This window comes from Struthio camelus, chromosome 10 (assembly GCF_040807025.1).
Source record: "Struthio camelus isolate bStrCam1 chromosome 10, bStrCam1.hap1, whole genome shotgun sequence".
Classification (NCBI taxonomy): domain Eukaryota; kingdom Metazoa; phylum Chordata; class Aves; order Struthioniformes; family Struthionidae; genus Struthio; species Struthio camelus.
The window spans coordinates 12,908,441-12,923,070 of record NC_090951.1 but is presented as its reverse complement, the minus strand read 5'-3'; the positions used below and the strand labels follow the sequence as shown (position 1 = coordinate 12,923,070).

Here is a 14,630-nt window from a genome sequence, read left to right as displayed (position 1 = left end):
TACTGAAAAACTGAATGACACAAACGGTGTTCAGAGACCTATTTACTGCACTGACTTAGATTTTAACAGAAAATGTATGTGAAGGTGTAGCACATAAATAACAATGAGTTGAAAGTAACAAATACAATTACTTAAATGACAGAAATGAACTATAAGACGACATGAGACAAAAGAGAAAATGACTGCTTTATACATATTGTTAGAAAAAAATCCAGGCACATATTTTGCCTTCGCATCCATAAATTTAAACATTTTTCTTAAATGCTTAGGGGCCTTTGCACACTGACAGATATGAAGCTTCAGGAATATCAGATATTGAACATTATGTAAATAGAAACTGGTGTACCAGTGTGCTACCAGCTCTATAAAGATACATAAAAGCTCACAGTAAAACCTCAGTTGGGTACTATGCACTAACACTGCAGTGAATTACAGAGATCTTATGGAGTATCTACGTGCCAGAGTGCAATTCTGTATAGCGGTGTCCAGATGAGCTTGGAACCAAAGCTTGCGAGTACTGAGATCTGTGCCCTGCACTGTGCTGTGCAGTTACACTCTTCAAGCCGAATCAATCAGTTTTGAGATGTATGGGGGTTTTTTCTCCTCCAAATTTACAAAAACATGACCCATGGACTTTCCCACACATTGTAATGGTTTGGCAAAGTCATTTTTCAGCTGAGCTGATTTTGACATAGTCAAGAAGTCTTTTAAAGTACTAAGTCTTAACATAGCCCAAGCTCCAGAGACAAAAGCCTGTTCTCACTAACAAGACTGTAAATCAGAAATACCCCCACTGAAGAAAGTATGTCTCTTCCATACAGACATAAACAGTGTAATCTAACATCCTATTCTCCGCTCAGCCCTAAATTTATCATCCTGCATTATAAAACATGACTGTCATTAAAAGTATATTGTTTCTTTGGTCCACAACATGAGCGTTAGGGCAGTTGCAAGCTGCAAGGTATCACTCCTTCTTTAACAGAAAAAAATGAACCGAAGTCTCATCCTGGCAACAAGGGTTGGGGGAAGGTTCATGCGACATCAAGCCAATGTGAAGCCACCCCAGTATTGCTGTAAGTGCAAAATGGTTTGAATGGTTTGAATTTAGAAGATGTAATCAGACGTCAGAAAAGCAGCTTTTTTCTAATCTATCGTAAATTTATACATTTATAGTTAAAATTGCATGAATTAATCACTTTATAAATGTATTACCACTCTTTGGAAACTATGCAAGAAAAAAGGCATTTTAAATCTTAAGAACAATAATTTTATTTAAAATTTTCCTAATAAAACCTGCAGTTGTTGGATAATACCATAATTATCACATCTATTAAAATTTCCAGCAGTGCATAACAATTGGCTTAAAACAACCATTTCTAACTCTTAATTTACACCTGAAACATTAACAGGATTATTAGGTAAAAATATTTTTTTTCATTCAGTCACGTGCAGGTAGCACCACAGTCAATTCACCATTAAACTACAATGAAACAGCAAAAAATGTCTCTTAACATAATGATCCTTTATCAATTTTAAGTAACTGATTCCAAAAGCTGCAAAACCAGTTAGCTTCCCACCTTATTTGCTGTTCATATTTGCATGGCAAACATAACACGTAGCAGACCTGGGTACAGCGATGTTTGCTTCAGGTAGCCATAGATTCAAAACAGTCCACAATGACTAAGACTCTGGTCTTACTACAAAATCTGAACTGATTTATAAAGCGCTATAAAAGCCAGGGGAAAAATTATATGTCCTTACTCAGGTAACCTTTCACGAGATTAGATTAAACACAGGACTAAAGATGTGTTCCTTCCTCACTAGTGAGATCCTTCTTCACAGAGTGACCCTACTTAAGCCTGAAAATGATGCAAAAGGCCAAAAGCAGCCGTTAGGAGCTGTGACAGAGTTGGTAAGATGCAAGAGACTGCTTCTGTCTGATCAAACGTATTCCTATCAGGCAGTATATTTCCCCTAGACTGAAATCTGTTTCATGACCAGTGGTATTTTAAACAATGCTTAACTGCTAGTGATTTCTTCTCTTCCTGTTCAATTGAATTTGCTTCCAGTTACGCCAGTTTCTTGGCAATGAGGTGAAAAAATGGAGAAAATAAAATTGCACAGACTTTCCACAGCTGATGAGCATTGATTCATTTAGCAATATCTGCAAACAGGGATGAGAAACGAGCTGATGAAGCAGACAGCAACCATGGCAAAGTAGTGAAGGAAGATTTGGACCTCCATTAGGAAATCAGTTTTTCAGCAGGAAGATGACATGATGAATATTCAGGAGAAGACAGATAAATTAATTCACCAAAGGTAATACAAGATGTAGTTGCCATAACTACCTAACAATGCCAAAAAGCAAATGCAGATGGCAAACACGGAACTAAAGCTCAAGCCTGCATCCTTGTGAAAGATCGCCAGCGTGACTTCACAGTTGCGTCCAGCGTAGCCATCAGGGCAGTCACACCGGAACTTGGTTGGCGACTGCGAGACACAGGTACCATAGTTACAGGGCCTTTTAGCACATGCGGTGTATACACAGTGTTTACCAGAGGCATTCTCCGTGATCATGTGTCCTGGAGGGCAACTGAAAAGACAAAAGCAAAATGAAACAATTAAACTTTTGAGAAAGTAGGCAGGAAATATGGCATTTAAGACTTTAAAACAGGCTTTGATGGCATTCCGTATACAGTTACTGAAATGTCTACTAGAAGTTACTTGTCTTAGGATTATAGTCCTTTCTAAAGCAGTCATACAATAAAGAGCTCCAGGCCTTCAAACCCTTACATCAATGGCTTTCAAAACTCAAGTAATTTCGCTGGCTTTTGCAAGATTACCTATATGAAAAATAGCTAGACTAGGACCACGGCCTGCAGTTATGTCTAGGAGGGAGAAGCTATGCTATGTTCTTTGCGTTTCCGTCAGAGTGAATTTCCAGCCAGTTAGATGTTGACAGTGTTTAGAAAAAAAATATATCTCTAGAAAACTCTCTTTCTGTGGACAGTGCCAATCAGTAACGCTTTAGGAGTGTCTTCACTGCATAGCTAACTTGGATTATAACTGAAGCGTTGTCCTAACCTTAGCCCCAGGCAAACAAAGAACTCTTAGTTTAATGACAGAGCACTTCTAAATCAACTTGAGTGGCCTGTAAGGGAACAGAGGTCACAGCTTAAGATAGTTTCAGAAGTCAAATACTAACAAAAGAAAGGACATCCACATTGCACAACACATGCTCCACAAAAGACAGGCAGCCATGCTAGTGTTGAGCTCCACTCAAGTTAGCACAGCACCCTTTCCTAGTTTTCGGTCTTTACAAACACTCTAGGTTTGCTGCTATTCTTTAAACATTTTTCAATTAAGACAGACAGTCAAAATCATTACAGAATCAACAGAGATATGCTGATTTACACCAGCTAAGCACAGTACCTAAAAGCACAGTGTTCCCTGAGTAACCTTGAAGCCAGCATACCCATGGAAACATCTAGCCCACTGTTTCACTGTAGCGGGTAAGACTGCCAGTGGCAGCCTCCATGCTGAACACTTTGTTTGCATCCACTCTTCCTCACCTGAATCTGGAGGTTTTTATGTTTTTATTTCCACCAATTACCTGCATTCGTGCATCATCCACAAATCAATACAAATAAATTCCTGGTTACAAGGGTTATTCCTACAAGCCTCTGAAGAGCAGCCTTCTTTCACTCCCTGGGAACTTAATATCGACACCGGCTCCTTCAAGTGAGTATCCAGAGGCAACCTGTAGTTATTAAATCTGACATCCTTCATACATCCTGAGGCAAGAAACAAAGAGACTGTTTTAAAATCTATTCAGCAAGAATGATTTGAAGCAGCCATAAGATTTAGCATAACTTTTAAAGAAGGACCCAGGCTGCCAGAACTCAAATCTAGGACTGAATTTCCCTAAACTTTTATAATATTGCACTCCATTTTTTTGACTGAATGCGCTAAAGTTTTGATCAAGATTCTCAAAATTTTCAGCAAGAATTAAGTGCTGCTACAAGCCACTATCTGCTTGTTTTCAAGACAGAACAGGTATCTTTTTACTATGTTTTCAAAAGAAAAGCCCAAATATTGTGGAAAATCTGTAATATTCCTCAATGTATACAAATATAAATGCATTGGTTGATTTTTAATCATATTTTACAGCTTACCTTTATAGAAGAGCAAGCAAAAAAATAACAAGATGAAACATCCTTGGGTTACCGATAGAAATGGGAGACATTGTACTTATGATGTGTTACATGAATTTCCTATCCACCAGACGCCAGAGCAAAAAAGCATACGCCACAATGAATTAAGTACATTTACAGCTCTACCGCCCTTCACATTTCAACACAGTTACAGCTGCTTGACAGCAGCATTGGTTGTCCTTATTAAAATGATCAATAAACTATTTGACTTCTTTAATCTACTTACTTCAAAACATATACTATTAATCCAATAAATAAAAAAGCAAAATATGATCCCTAGTTCTCAGCATAAACTTTAGTTACGCAATTACCTCTAGTGAAACAATGTTTATCTTTTTTTTTTTTAAATAGTTTGTGACACTCTGATGTTGCACGTTGTTACTCTCTTTACTGTATATACACTTCATGTTTTTTTCCTAGCACATTGTGTTATTCCCTGGAATATTTTTATCTAGTGATATTTTTATCGTCTTGTTACAAACAGATTTATTAGAATCTGTTTAAAGATATGAAAGCCGTGAGAGGGAACTGATACACAGATACTACACACATTTAACAGGGTAATGGTGTGTGTGCACTGTTGATACAGAAAATATGCTGCATATAGTGCAGTAATCTTATTATGATTTTAGATGGAGGGTGAGCTGCTACCTGAGGACAGAATAAAGCTGTTTTGAGTGTCTTAGCCTTATATTTCTCTAATTCCTCCTCTTATAATGGTGTTATGCTATTTTTCCAGGCTAAAACTGATTTGTTTTTTAACTGACGTTGTGAGTTTGTCCACTCAGTTGCTCAAAATTTAAATTGTTAGCTCTACTTCAATAAACCATTTCTAACTTTAGTTACAATTAGGATGCTTCAAGTGAGTGACTGTAAAATCCAATAATCCAAAGTGCATGAAGATAAGTTTGTTCTGTGCTATGCAATGCAAGTACAAAATGGAAGTACTCTTTTCAGTGTAGGGACAGTTCTATGTGGTAAGAAAGGACAGCTGAAGAATGGACTGGACATGAACCAGTTCTGCCTATCTAATGCAATAAGTCATCCACACTCCATCTGGGAGAAGCTCATGGATCCTTTATAACAGTGGTGTGGAGAGATTACCATCTTTGTTCTAAGTCCAGCAGCTAACAGTATTCACACATAATTCCCTGCTGTACCTTCTTCCTGAGCAGAATGATAGATCTGTCCCTCTTGCCAAGTGTCTTGCAGAAGTTCCATTTAATTTGGGCTCTATACAACAGGATCACAATATGCACACGTAGTTCCAGTAAACCTTCCTTTTTCTAGGTCTACATTCTGAACAGTGAGATCAAGAATTCCTCACCTTGAAAACTCTGATTTTGATCGAATGGATAGGTGTTTCCAAGGATCAAGCTGCTAGGGTCAATCACAATCTCTTTGTATACTCCTCCTGCTCTCAGAATTTCCCTCTTCCCACCTCCTTCATAAAGGCGAAGAGTAAATTCATTTCCAATTCTCTCCAGTGTGATATGATGCCATTCACCATTATCAATGTTGTAGGAGGGAAGGCTTACAGAATAGTCTCCATCACCCAGATTATATGAGACCATTAAGAATCCCTGAACCACCTTGTGGATAATTAACAGAGTAGTAAGAAAGAAAAGAAAAAGTCATCACCTAGTATTTTCTATCGACTGGTCATGTTACTTGAACCAAAACTTTTACGTAATGTTTAACATTAAATAAAATATTTATTTAAATTCAGTGTATGTTTACACTGCACATACAAAAAATGACTGCAGTATACTACGAAAGATACCTGAAGTGCTACTGAACTAGGCAACCTAAAGAATGGTAGCAGTATACCAGTGGTAGCATGTAATTAATTCTGAGCAATTTTACCTGGTTTCTCTGATTACACCACAAGTCTCTTAGACAAATTTATGGGATTCAAGTGATTCCGAATCTGGTGTATCACCTCTATATTGACAGCTCAGACCAACTTAGCACAGGAGGTGACCCATACAATCATATCTATAAAACGAAGAGAATGCAACTTTCGTAGGCCTACATCGTTAAAACTGCTACAGGCATCTTTCTTGGCAGGGTCTGAACTACGTAGAATCAGCCATTGCTGGCCATCGCTAAATTGGATACCAGAGCAGACGGAGCACTCATGTTGTTCTGTATGGCAAATCGGATACTTCACTGCAATGGGCAACAAACAGGATTCCATGGTTGTGCAATCAGTGTCGCAAGTGAAGCATTAGAGCCCTAGGTGCAGATAAAGGAACTCTGATTCCAGGGATTTTGTGCCTGGCATGAGGGTCTTGGTTTTATTTTCAACTGTTAGGCTTACGGTTCCCTTGGTTAAGCATTGGTTGGGATTGATTTAACTTTACGCTAATACTCTCTGGGATGTCTTGCTCACCTGCAGGGTGATGTGTTCATCCTTATTTCGAGAGGACATGCTCATGATGACACTGTCAGGCTGCCGTGTCCTAATCATGGCTTCTAACAGTGTCCTACGGGCAGGCATACTGACAGGAAGCTGATAGCGAATATGACTTCCTGGTCCAAATGTATATTCTTTGGCAACTAAAAAGAGAGGATAAAAACCTTTACATCATTTTGTAGGGAGAGGGAAGTGTTACTATTTATTTCCATTGTTTTTGTAACCAAATAGTTGCATGTAAAAGAAATGACTGTCCACAGCATGGACCCATGACATACAATTTGTCTTTGGGGACATGTGCTTTTATGTCTCCCCACAACTCCTCCAGTCACTCTCCTGTTTCATCTTTTTTCATAAACAGGTCATCCCCCTCCTGACTTGATCCTGCTAATATTCCTCCTTACAATGCTCACACAGGATGACAGCAGGAAAGAAGCGGCTCTGACCATGACAAGAGAAGAGACTGCAGACCAAACATTAAGCACCATAACCAGCTTTCAAAATCTGAGATTTTATAGTTGTCATTTTGCTGCACACTTTGGCCCTTTAAGAGACAGCAAGGAAGGATCCTACTGTATCAAAAGTATAGATCTCTTAGGCCAACAGAGTCTCTTTCAGATAACAATAGGCAACAATTTTGAATTCCAGTTGCGTTGTTCTAATTCTGCACAGTAAACTGGCACGCATGCATTTAAGTTTTCAATTATTAGATATTTCTGAAAGTGTAACTGTTCACTATTCCTTTGTCATCCAGTTCCCAATTAAACATTTAACATCCTAGTCTTCAGTACTGAAGAAATGACCTGATACGGAGAAAGTTATTTCTCAAAGGGAACTAAAAACAAAACATTGTTTAAAATGTCCAGAAATTACACTGAAACATGGCCTTAAACAACTAAAATATTAGGAACCATTTCAGCAATCGTTACCTGCAAACATTTTAAGTTTTCTGTATTGTAAAATGAACCAGCCTAACAATTAATAATGCAACAGAAAAACAGAGACTTCACCTCTATCACATCGATAGCCATAGTAACCTGGCAAACAATGACAAGCAAATGAGCCCCAGTCTCCAAGACATCTCCCATGAACACCACAGGAAGACGACCCCATGGTCTCACAGCTCCCATCCGTAAGCGTGCAGCCAGGGAAGCTATTCAGGGACTCTGCAGGAGACTGAAGGTCGTACACCTTCGAGAGAAAAATCGTATGACAGCAAGACATAATTTAAGAAACATTTACCTTTTATTCATAAATAATAATAGCTACACTGCATAACAGCTTGTTCTTTATCTGTATTTCTCAATATATTAACTTTGCTTTTTGACGGTCCGATTTTAAATTATTTTTATTAAAGTCTAGTTTTTAAATATTAAATATCAAGACTATATTTTGCCTTTGAAACAACTCAGCTGACAACGAAAGCAAAAAAACCCTAGCATTTCACAACAAAGCAGACAGCTAGCATAAGTAAACAGCTATACAATTGCCATTCAGAGGTTCCTTGAATGGGCGAAGAAGACACATGCATGAAGTAGAGTATAAGCAAAAGTATAGTTTTTAGCTCACAAATACATCTTTTTGTCAGTAAGAAACAACTTTTGAAGATAGTTATTCTAATTGCAAGAGAAAGGTTCAGCAGAATTTTCTTATAATTTACATTGACATACACGGGCATGGAATAGGGTTAATGGAAGCAGTAATTATCTGTACCTAACTTGTAGCCACAATGTGCAAGCCTATTAAAAAGTTGGGCTGCTTGAACCTTATTAAAGCAAAACTGAATAACTGGCTGCTAACGTTTTCTTCCTTGCCAGTGAAACAAGATGACATGACATGTGAGCAAAACAGATACCAGCCAGCACAAGGCCCGGAGACAGAAGAGCAGGTAAAACACTGCAGTGTTTTGTTTTGCAGATGGTGGTGAATATCTCAATTTCTATGATTTCATAGTATTGCCAAGCAAAATGATTACAAAACAATCTGTAGAGGTTTAGTGTGAATCCCATGATGCAGACTCAACAGCTCAATTCATTGACAGTAACAGAGGCTCTATAGTGCCCATTACTTTGTGCTATCAAGCCATTACTGATCAGAACCAAGATATAACTGTCATCATAGAATGCATTTCAGATGCCATACAAGTTTCCTAAAAATTTAATATGAAAATTTATTAATGTTACACTTCTCTTACCTGAGTATCCAAGATGAAATTGCGCAAACAACCGTGAAAATGTCTGTGCAGCAACTGCGGGTAGGAATATGGTAATGATTCTTTTACACCACCCAGCTGAAGAACATGGTTCGCATTTAGATACCTTTGAAAATGATATTCATAATAATAATAATCAGAATGTGACTCTACCTTCAAATATAGGCATTATAGAATAGGAAAGATAAACAACATCTAGACTGCACTTCCGAAGAATAAAGGCTTTCTGAAAGAATAAAAACCCCCAAGTATTTTAACTACTTCTTTCTCTGAAATACAGTCTGTCAGTGCACAGAAATTTCAGCCCTTTAAATTAAGGGCTTTAAATGTGGCTTTGAAGTCTACTGGGAGTTTAACATTGTGAGTTATTTGATTATAATTCAAGTCTATGTGTGTTCGAGTCAGGAACAGCTGCGATATTCTAGATACCGTATTTTCAAGTGCTTGTCTGTGTGCACATTTATACTGCAGAAATAACAGAACCAGGACTATTTTTCATATGCTATAAGCCAGACACCTAAAGGGTAGCTCAGTGCAGTCTAAAAGGAACAGTGACACATCCAGGCGCTGCAACTTCTCCCAATCATCTCTCTAAGCCAAAGAATTCCATTTGCTTTAGTTCTCAGAGTTTCTTTTTGTCCGAGTTATCAACCCAATTTTCATTTTTGGTTTTCATGTATTGTTTTTCCCTTCCTTGAGTGCTCTTTTTATGACCTGGAGGGCGCCACACAACTGCTGACAAGGCATAATCCCAATTCAAATCACCACATCTACTGGGACCTTTTGTTAGGTGAGAATCAAATACATTCAAAATGTTCAGTCTAGCGGATCTAGAGTGCTCTGAAGTCTGTTGTGACTTTTTTGGCCATGTCTAGTATCTCAGGAATCAGGGTCGAAATTGCACCTAAAAGAACCTGGATGGTTGCAAGACCATAGCAGAACTGTTCATCACCAGTGAAAAATGAAATTATTAATATTATTAATTATAGAAAGCAGTTCATAGCATATATCTGAATAAACAAGTAGACAAGCGTGCTCTGGTCCTTCTCTACTCTGGATATCTCTCATTAACGTTTGAATGCTTCCCACAGCTTAAAAGGAGGGAACTCTTGGTTCTGCTGTTCCTTTCTTCTGTTCTCCTACTGAAAAACATTCCTTATTTACTCACCACTTTACACTCAGGTTTCTCAGGGGCTTGGTGTGGCTTTTTCCTCCACTTTGGGAGATTTCATTCCACAGTGGGATCTTAAGTTAGTATTAACCTCTCTCACAAGTCAGCTTTTTGAACGCAACTTAACTTGCTCTTTCTTCCATCTCCTTGAACGCTGCACCCTCAGTAGCTAGCACTGCTATCAGAATAATAGATGATATTCAGACTCCAGTGACTGAACTAACTTATACCACCTTCACTGGGAATAAGAGTGCATTTGACTTATTCAGGTGTCTACCCACAGGGATTTCTGAGTTTTAATTAAAACAGCAGATAAACTAGGAAGAGGACAATTTATATGAAATTTATCTGACTAAATGCATGCACTGCAGATGTTAACAGCTACAAATGAGCTAGTAACCCTAGGCTGATTTTACAGTGAATGGAGATCGACATACTCTAGTCACTGGTGTCTACAGAGCAGTTTGTCTTATCCTAAAGTAGACATCTAAAGTAAGTTTTATGAGTTGCTCCTTGGAACAGCCTTCCTATTAACTATAAAGAGAGGCTAGTCCTACTGCCTCAGAGATAGACACTTATAACGAAGGCAGCAAAAGTTAGGTGAGCTGTACCCCACCTCTTTTTTCTAGAATCCCTTGTTCTCAAAATCCCATACTTCTAGAACAAAGTCATCCCTCCCAGCAATCTTTGTGTTTCAAATTCTATAGGATATAACAATTTAGGAAGACATTTTTGTCTTCAACTTAGCAGCAAAGGTGTCCAAGATACAAATATCTTGACACAGACACCCCTAGCGGAGAGCAGACTATCAGGACTTGTTATGTGGTAGCTAACATGGTAGTCAGGCACATTAATCCATTAGAGCTCAGTCAACTTCTGCGCCATCATTAAGGATTCCTCCCATTCAGAGATCTGTTGAGCTGTCATCTGGCACCCTACCTTCATACCTTTGTTAAACAGTATGCCATCACACACACATGGCACAACACAGGTAGAGATGATGTGCAGTTCTTCTTCAACTCAAAGGTCTTCCCTCAGAGAACGGGTTCAATACCAGCTTAGAATGCCCCCCCACCAGCATGAACGTGCAAATAGACTAGCGTTCAGAGGAAAAAGGAATGTTATTTACAAGTAGTTGGAAGTTCCTTGAGAAGTGTTGTACATATGCATATTTAAAAATCACCATCTGTACTTAAGTGTATCTTTGCCTTTAGGGGGGATTTGGAGGGTGAAATAAATAAAAGAAACATTATAGTCTCCACAGATAATCTATTCCAGTGCTCAAGTACCTCAAGTACCTTCATCAGTACCCAGTTTTCCCTAAAATATAACCTGAACCTTCTGTACTATAACTGAAGGCCACTGCTTCTTCTCCTATACATCAAGAATATACAGCAGAGATTTTCTAAATCCTGTTTGTAGTGTTTTTTAACATACATTAAGACTTACTGTTTCCATCCTCAGTCTTCCCTTCTTTTGGTTATGTAACCTCAGTTCCTTCATTCTTGATAGGTCATATTCTGAAAACAGCTGATTACAGTTGTTCTTCCCCGGACTCACCTGTCAGTCCATACCTATCCTGCGTTGTGGTGCATGAAACTGGACCCAGAACTACAACTGAGGCCTAACAATGCTAAACAAGCATAAGCATTACTTTTGATTTCTTAAGGGCTTATGTGTGTTAAGGTATTACTATATACTGCTTCCCTTTTTTATATTAACGTGACACTGTGACTGTCCTCCAGATCTTTTACTGGTACTTAGGCAGTCATTCCTTCTCTGCTTTTGTGAGGCTGGTTATTCCTGCCTACATGCAATATGTTGCCCATGCCTTAGTGGAAAAGCAGAGTATGTTTTCAGGTCATATTTTCAGTTTGTTAAGATCATTTTTTATTCTAAGCCGTGCCCTCCAACATTCTGGTCACTTCTCCCAGCCTGGTGCCATCAGCAAGTATAAAAAGCATTACCCAGTCATTAATGAAAAGGATACTGATACCCTTGCAGAATGCAACTCAAAACACCTTTTTCCTTCAACTGTGATAACTGCTTTCTAAATACAGTTTTCTAACCACTTTTTTCAGCTTTAACTGAGGATAAGCCACCAGCGCAAGATCACAGAACTTATTGCACCTTGGCCCTGTCACTTGGCTGGAAAACAAACATGGGTGGATTCTACGGTTCATAATGAGCCACAGCAGCTCATACCCAAGAATATCAGCACCAGCCCACTTTAATCAGTAGTTTACACTATAAACCAGGCTGTGAAGTGCACAACTGAGGTATGGGTACATGTGCACCTCCTCTGACTCTGCTATGAAGCCAGTAATCGTTTTAATCAACTGGAGACACCGATATCTTATTCGCCTTAACACGTTTGCCAAAATTTGTCTGTAGGAGACCTCAGATTTATAGGAATGAGACTGTAAGATTGCTCGAGCATTCAGAGTTATTGCCCTTAAAAAGTCAACTGGCCTAATTTTGTGAGGTGTTCAAGAGCACATTTATAGTCACTTAACACATAAAGTAAGAGGAGAAAAGTCCTGCGGGTCAAAGAAGATACATCTTACCCACAAGAGCTCCACTATTAGCCACATAGTGTTCTGCAGTTGCCACAGTTTCACAACACTACTTGGAAGAAGACTGGTTCCTTAAAATTTGTTTAGTACTTTAAGGTCAGGTCTTCACCCAGAAAAGTCAAAAACAAATACTCCTAGTCATTAATAACTTTGCTTCAATTTGATTTAAAAAAAAGTGTTCAAAAGCCTTAGACTAAACTATTTTTCAGTGAATCTCCAGAAATGTGCTGTTACCTTGTTCTTCGTGGAACAGACCCAAAGACTTCACAATTTGTACGATCTTCAGTAGACAGCCATTTACCTACTCCTTCCCTCTCTGAAACAGCAGCTGCACTGCAGTGATCCAAAGTGAATCGAACATCCTGTATCAAAACATAGGATTACTGAATTAAGAATTTCAGTATAATTCAATAAACTTCTTAAATATAATATCACCTTTTTTCTCTTTACATAAAAAGTATTTTTTTTTCTGTTCTGTTTTCCACCTTGCAACAAATGGTAAAGCCAAAACAGACCCATTTTACAAAAAAGGAAAAGGCACTTACCTCAGAATTTAATTTATATTTCTGAGTATTTTAACCACATTCACAAAACAGGTAACTGTATTTGCAAATAAATAATTATCTGCTTTATGTGCATAGATTTTTAGTCTTCAAACGTATATACACTGAGTGTGCAAATTACAGCTAACCCTGTATGCACCTTCCATATGTGCTGCAGAACTTTAAAAAAAAAAAAATCCAAAAAAAACCCAAACAAACCAACCCTCTGATCCCAAAATATAAAAGATTACAACATAGGTGGATTTAGAGCCGGCAGTGCAGTCTTCCCAAAATAAACACTTTTCATTGATTCTATGGGCACAGTTAGACTAACATATATAACTGCCCAGGCTCAGTTTTCTACATTTCTGTTTCCGCATAGGCAAGTGCTATGCAAATATCAATATTCTGATGTGGAAAATCAAAGAACTGACCTGATCACTGGTTCTGACTTCTAACTTATGCCATTTTTTGTCTGTTACATTCAAGTGACTTGGTAACTGCAGCATCACTGAACCTGAGCCATGGCTCATCTTCAGCACAGGAACACCACTGGAGAGTTCTAACACAATAAGAAAAACAAATTGAATCCACCTGCAAATATCTTTCCATTCTGGATATTTTAGCATAGTTAGCATAGTTAGCGATTGTACTGATTTAATGGCTATTACTAATCACACAAAGCAGTGTTCAGTACAGAAATGCTGGAAGTATATTCTATGAACTCTGTTAGGCAGGAATTCTCACTCAATATAGTATTGATTTTTATACTTTAGATTGTGCCACTTCTTTGTCAAGAATAAAGCACTAGAACTAATTCCTGATAAGCAATTTGTACCTTATAATGCTCTAAAATAAAACTAATACATACAGATTTTATACCCTCCCAACTCCTACCTAAACCCACAAGCAACTGCAAAACAAAGCAAAAATGAAGTTAATGATTAACAACACCCAACAACATAATTTTTCAAATAATTAGGAAAATATAAAAAACCAACCACACCATGCATCTTGTATACTAAATAACAAAAAATACGCAGCAGTAAGCAAGTCTTCTAAATATGTGTCAACTTAAAGCAACGAGTTCTATTTCTGCATAAATTTTCCTACAATGGTGCATGGGAACTGGACCAATCCATCAAATCACTGCCTATTTTGAAAGAAAAGTGCAAAAATGCCCCAAGACTGAAAGCAGTTTAAGTGGATTTCTTTGCTCACCAAACTAGATAAGAATGACATACGACTAAGACCGCGCTGATCATGTAACACTCATCTTCAAATTACCTACATTCCTATATAGCAGCAGTGGGATCCTAGTGGGATTTTTTTTCCCTATATATAAATTTGGCTGCTCTGTTTTCACCTTGATTTCTACAGCTCTTTGATGGACTTAAATCAGGCTATAAAAATATAATACATCAAAGCAAAATGACCTATTAGAGCATGTTTCAAAATATTTTCCAACACTTTCAACTCAGAAGATAAATTTTCTC

The 14,630-nt window shown here is 38.0% G+C and overlaps 1 protein-coding gene across 2 annotated transcripts in view; it reads right to left on the bottom strand.

Annotated features, from left to right (window-relative positions):
- Nucleotides 1–14,630, bottom strand: part of LOC104146423 (neural-cadherin) — a 71,384-nt gene that overhangs the window by 6,419 nt on the left and 50,335 nt on the right. Inside the window, exons 24-31 of one of the 2 annotated variants that reach the window (XM_068956146.1) lie at nt 13,569–13,696; nt 12,827–12,954; nt 8,828–8,951; nt 7,644–7,824; nt 6,610–6,776; nt 5,542–5,806; nt 3,614–3,794; nt 2,349–2,593 (exon numbers count right to left, since the gene is read on the bottom strand). In XM_068956146.1, coding sequence (XP_068812247.1) covers nt 2,349–2,593; nt 3,614–3,794; nt 5,542–5,806; nt 6,610–6,776; nt 7,644–7,824; nt 8,828–8,951; nt 12,827–12,954; nt 13,569–13,696 — 1,419 coding nt within the window. Of the gene's footprint in view, nt 1–1,312; nt 2,594–3,613; nt 3,795–5,541; nt 5,807–6,609; nt 6,777–7,643; nt 7,825–8,827; nt 8,952–12,826; nt 12,955–13,568; nt 13,697–14,630 lie in introns of those variants that run through there. The other variant, XM_068956145.1, reaches the window with a different exon arrangement.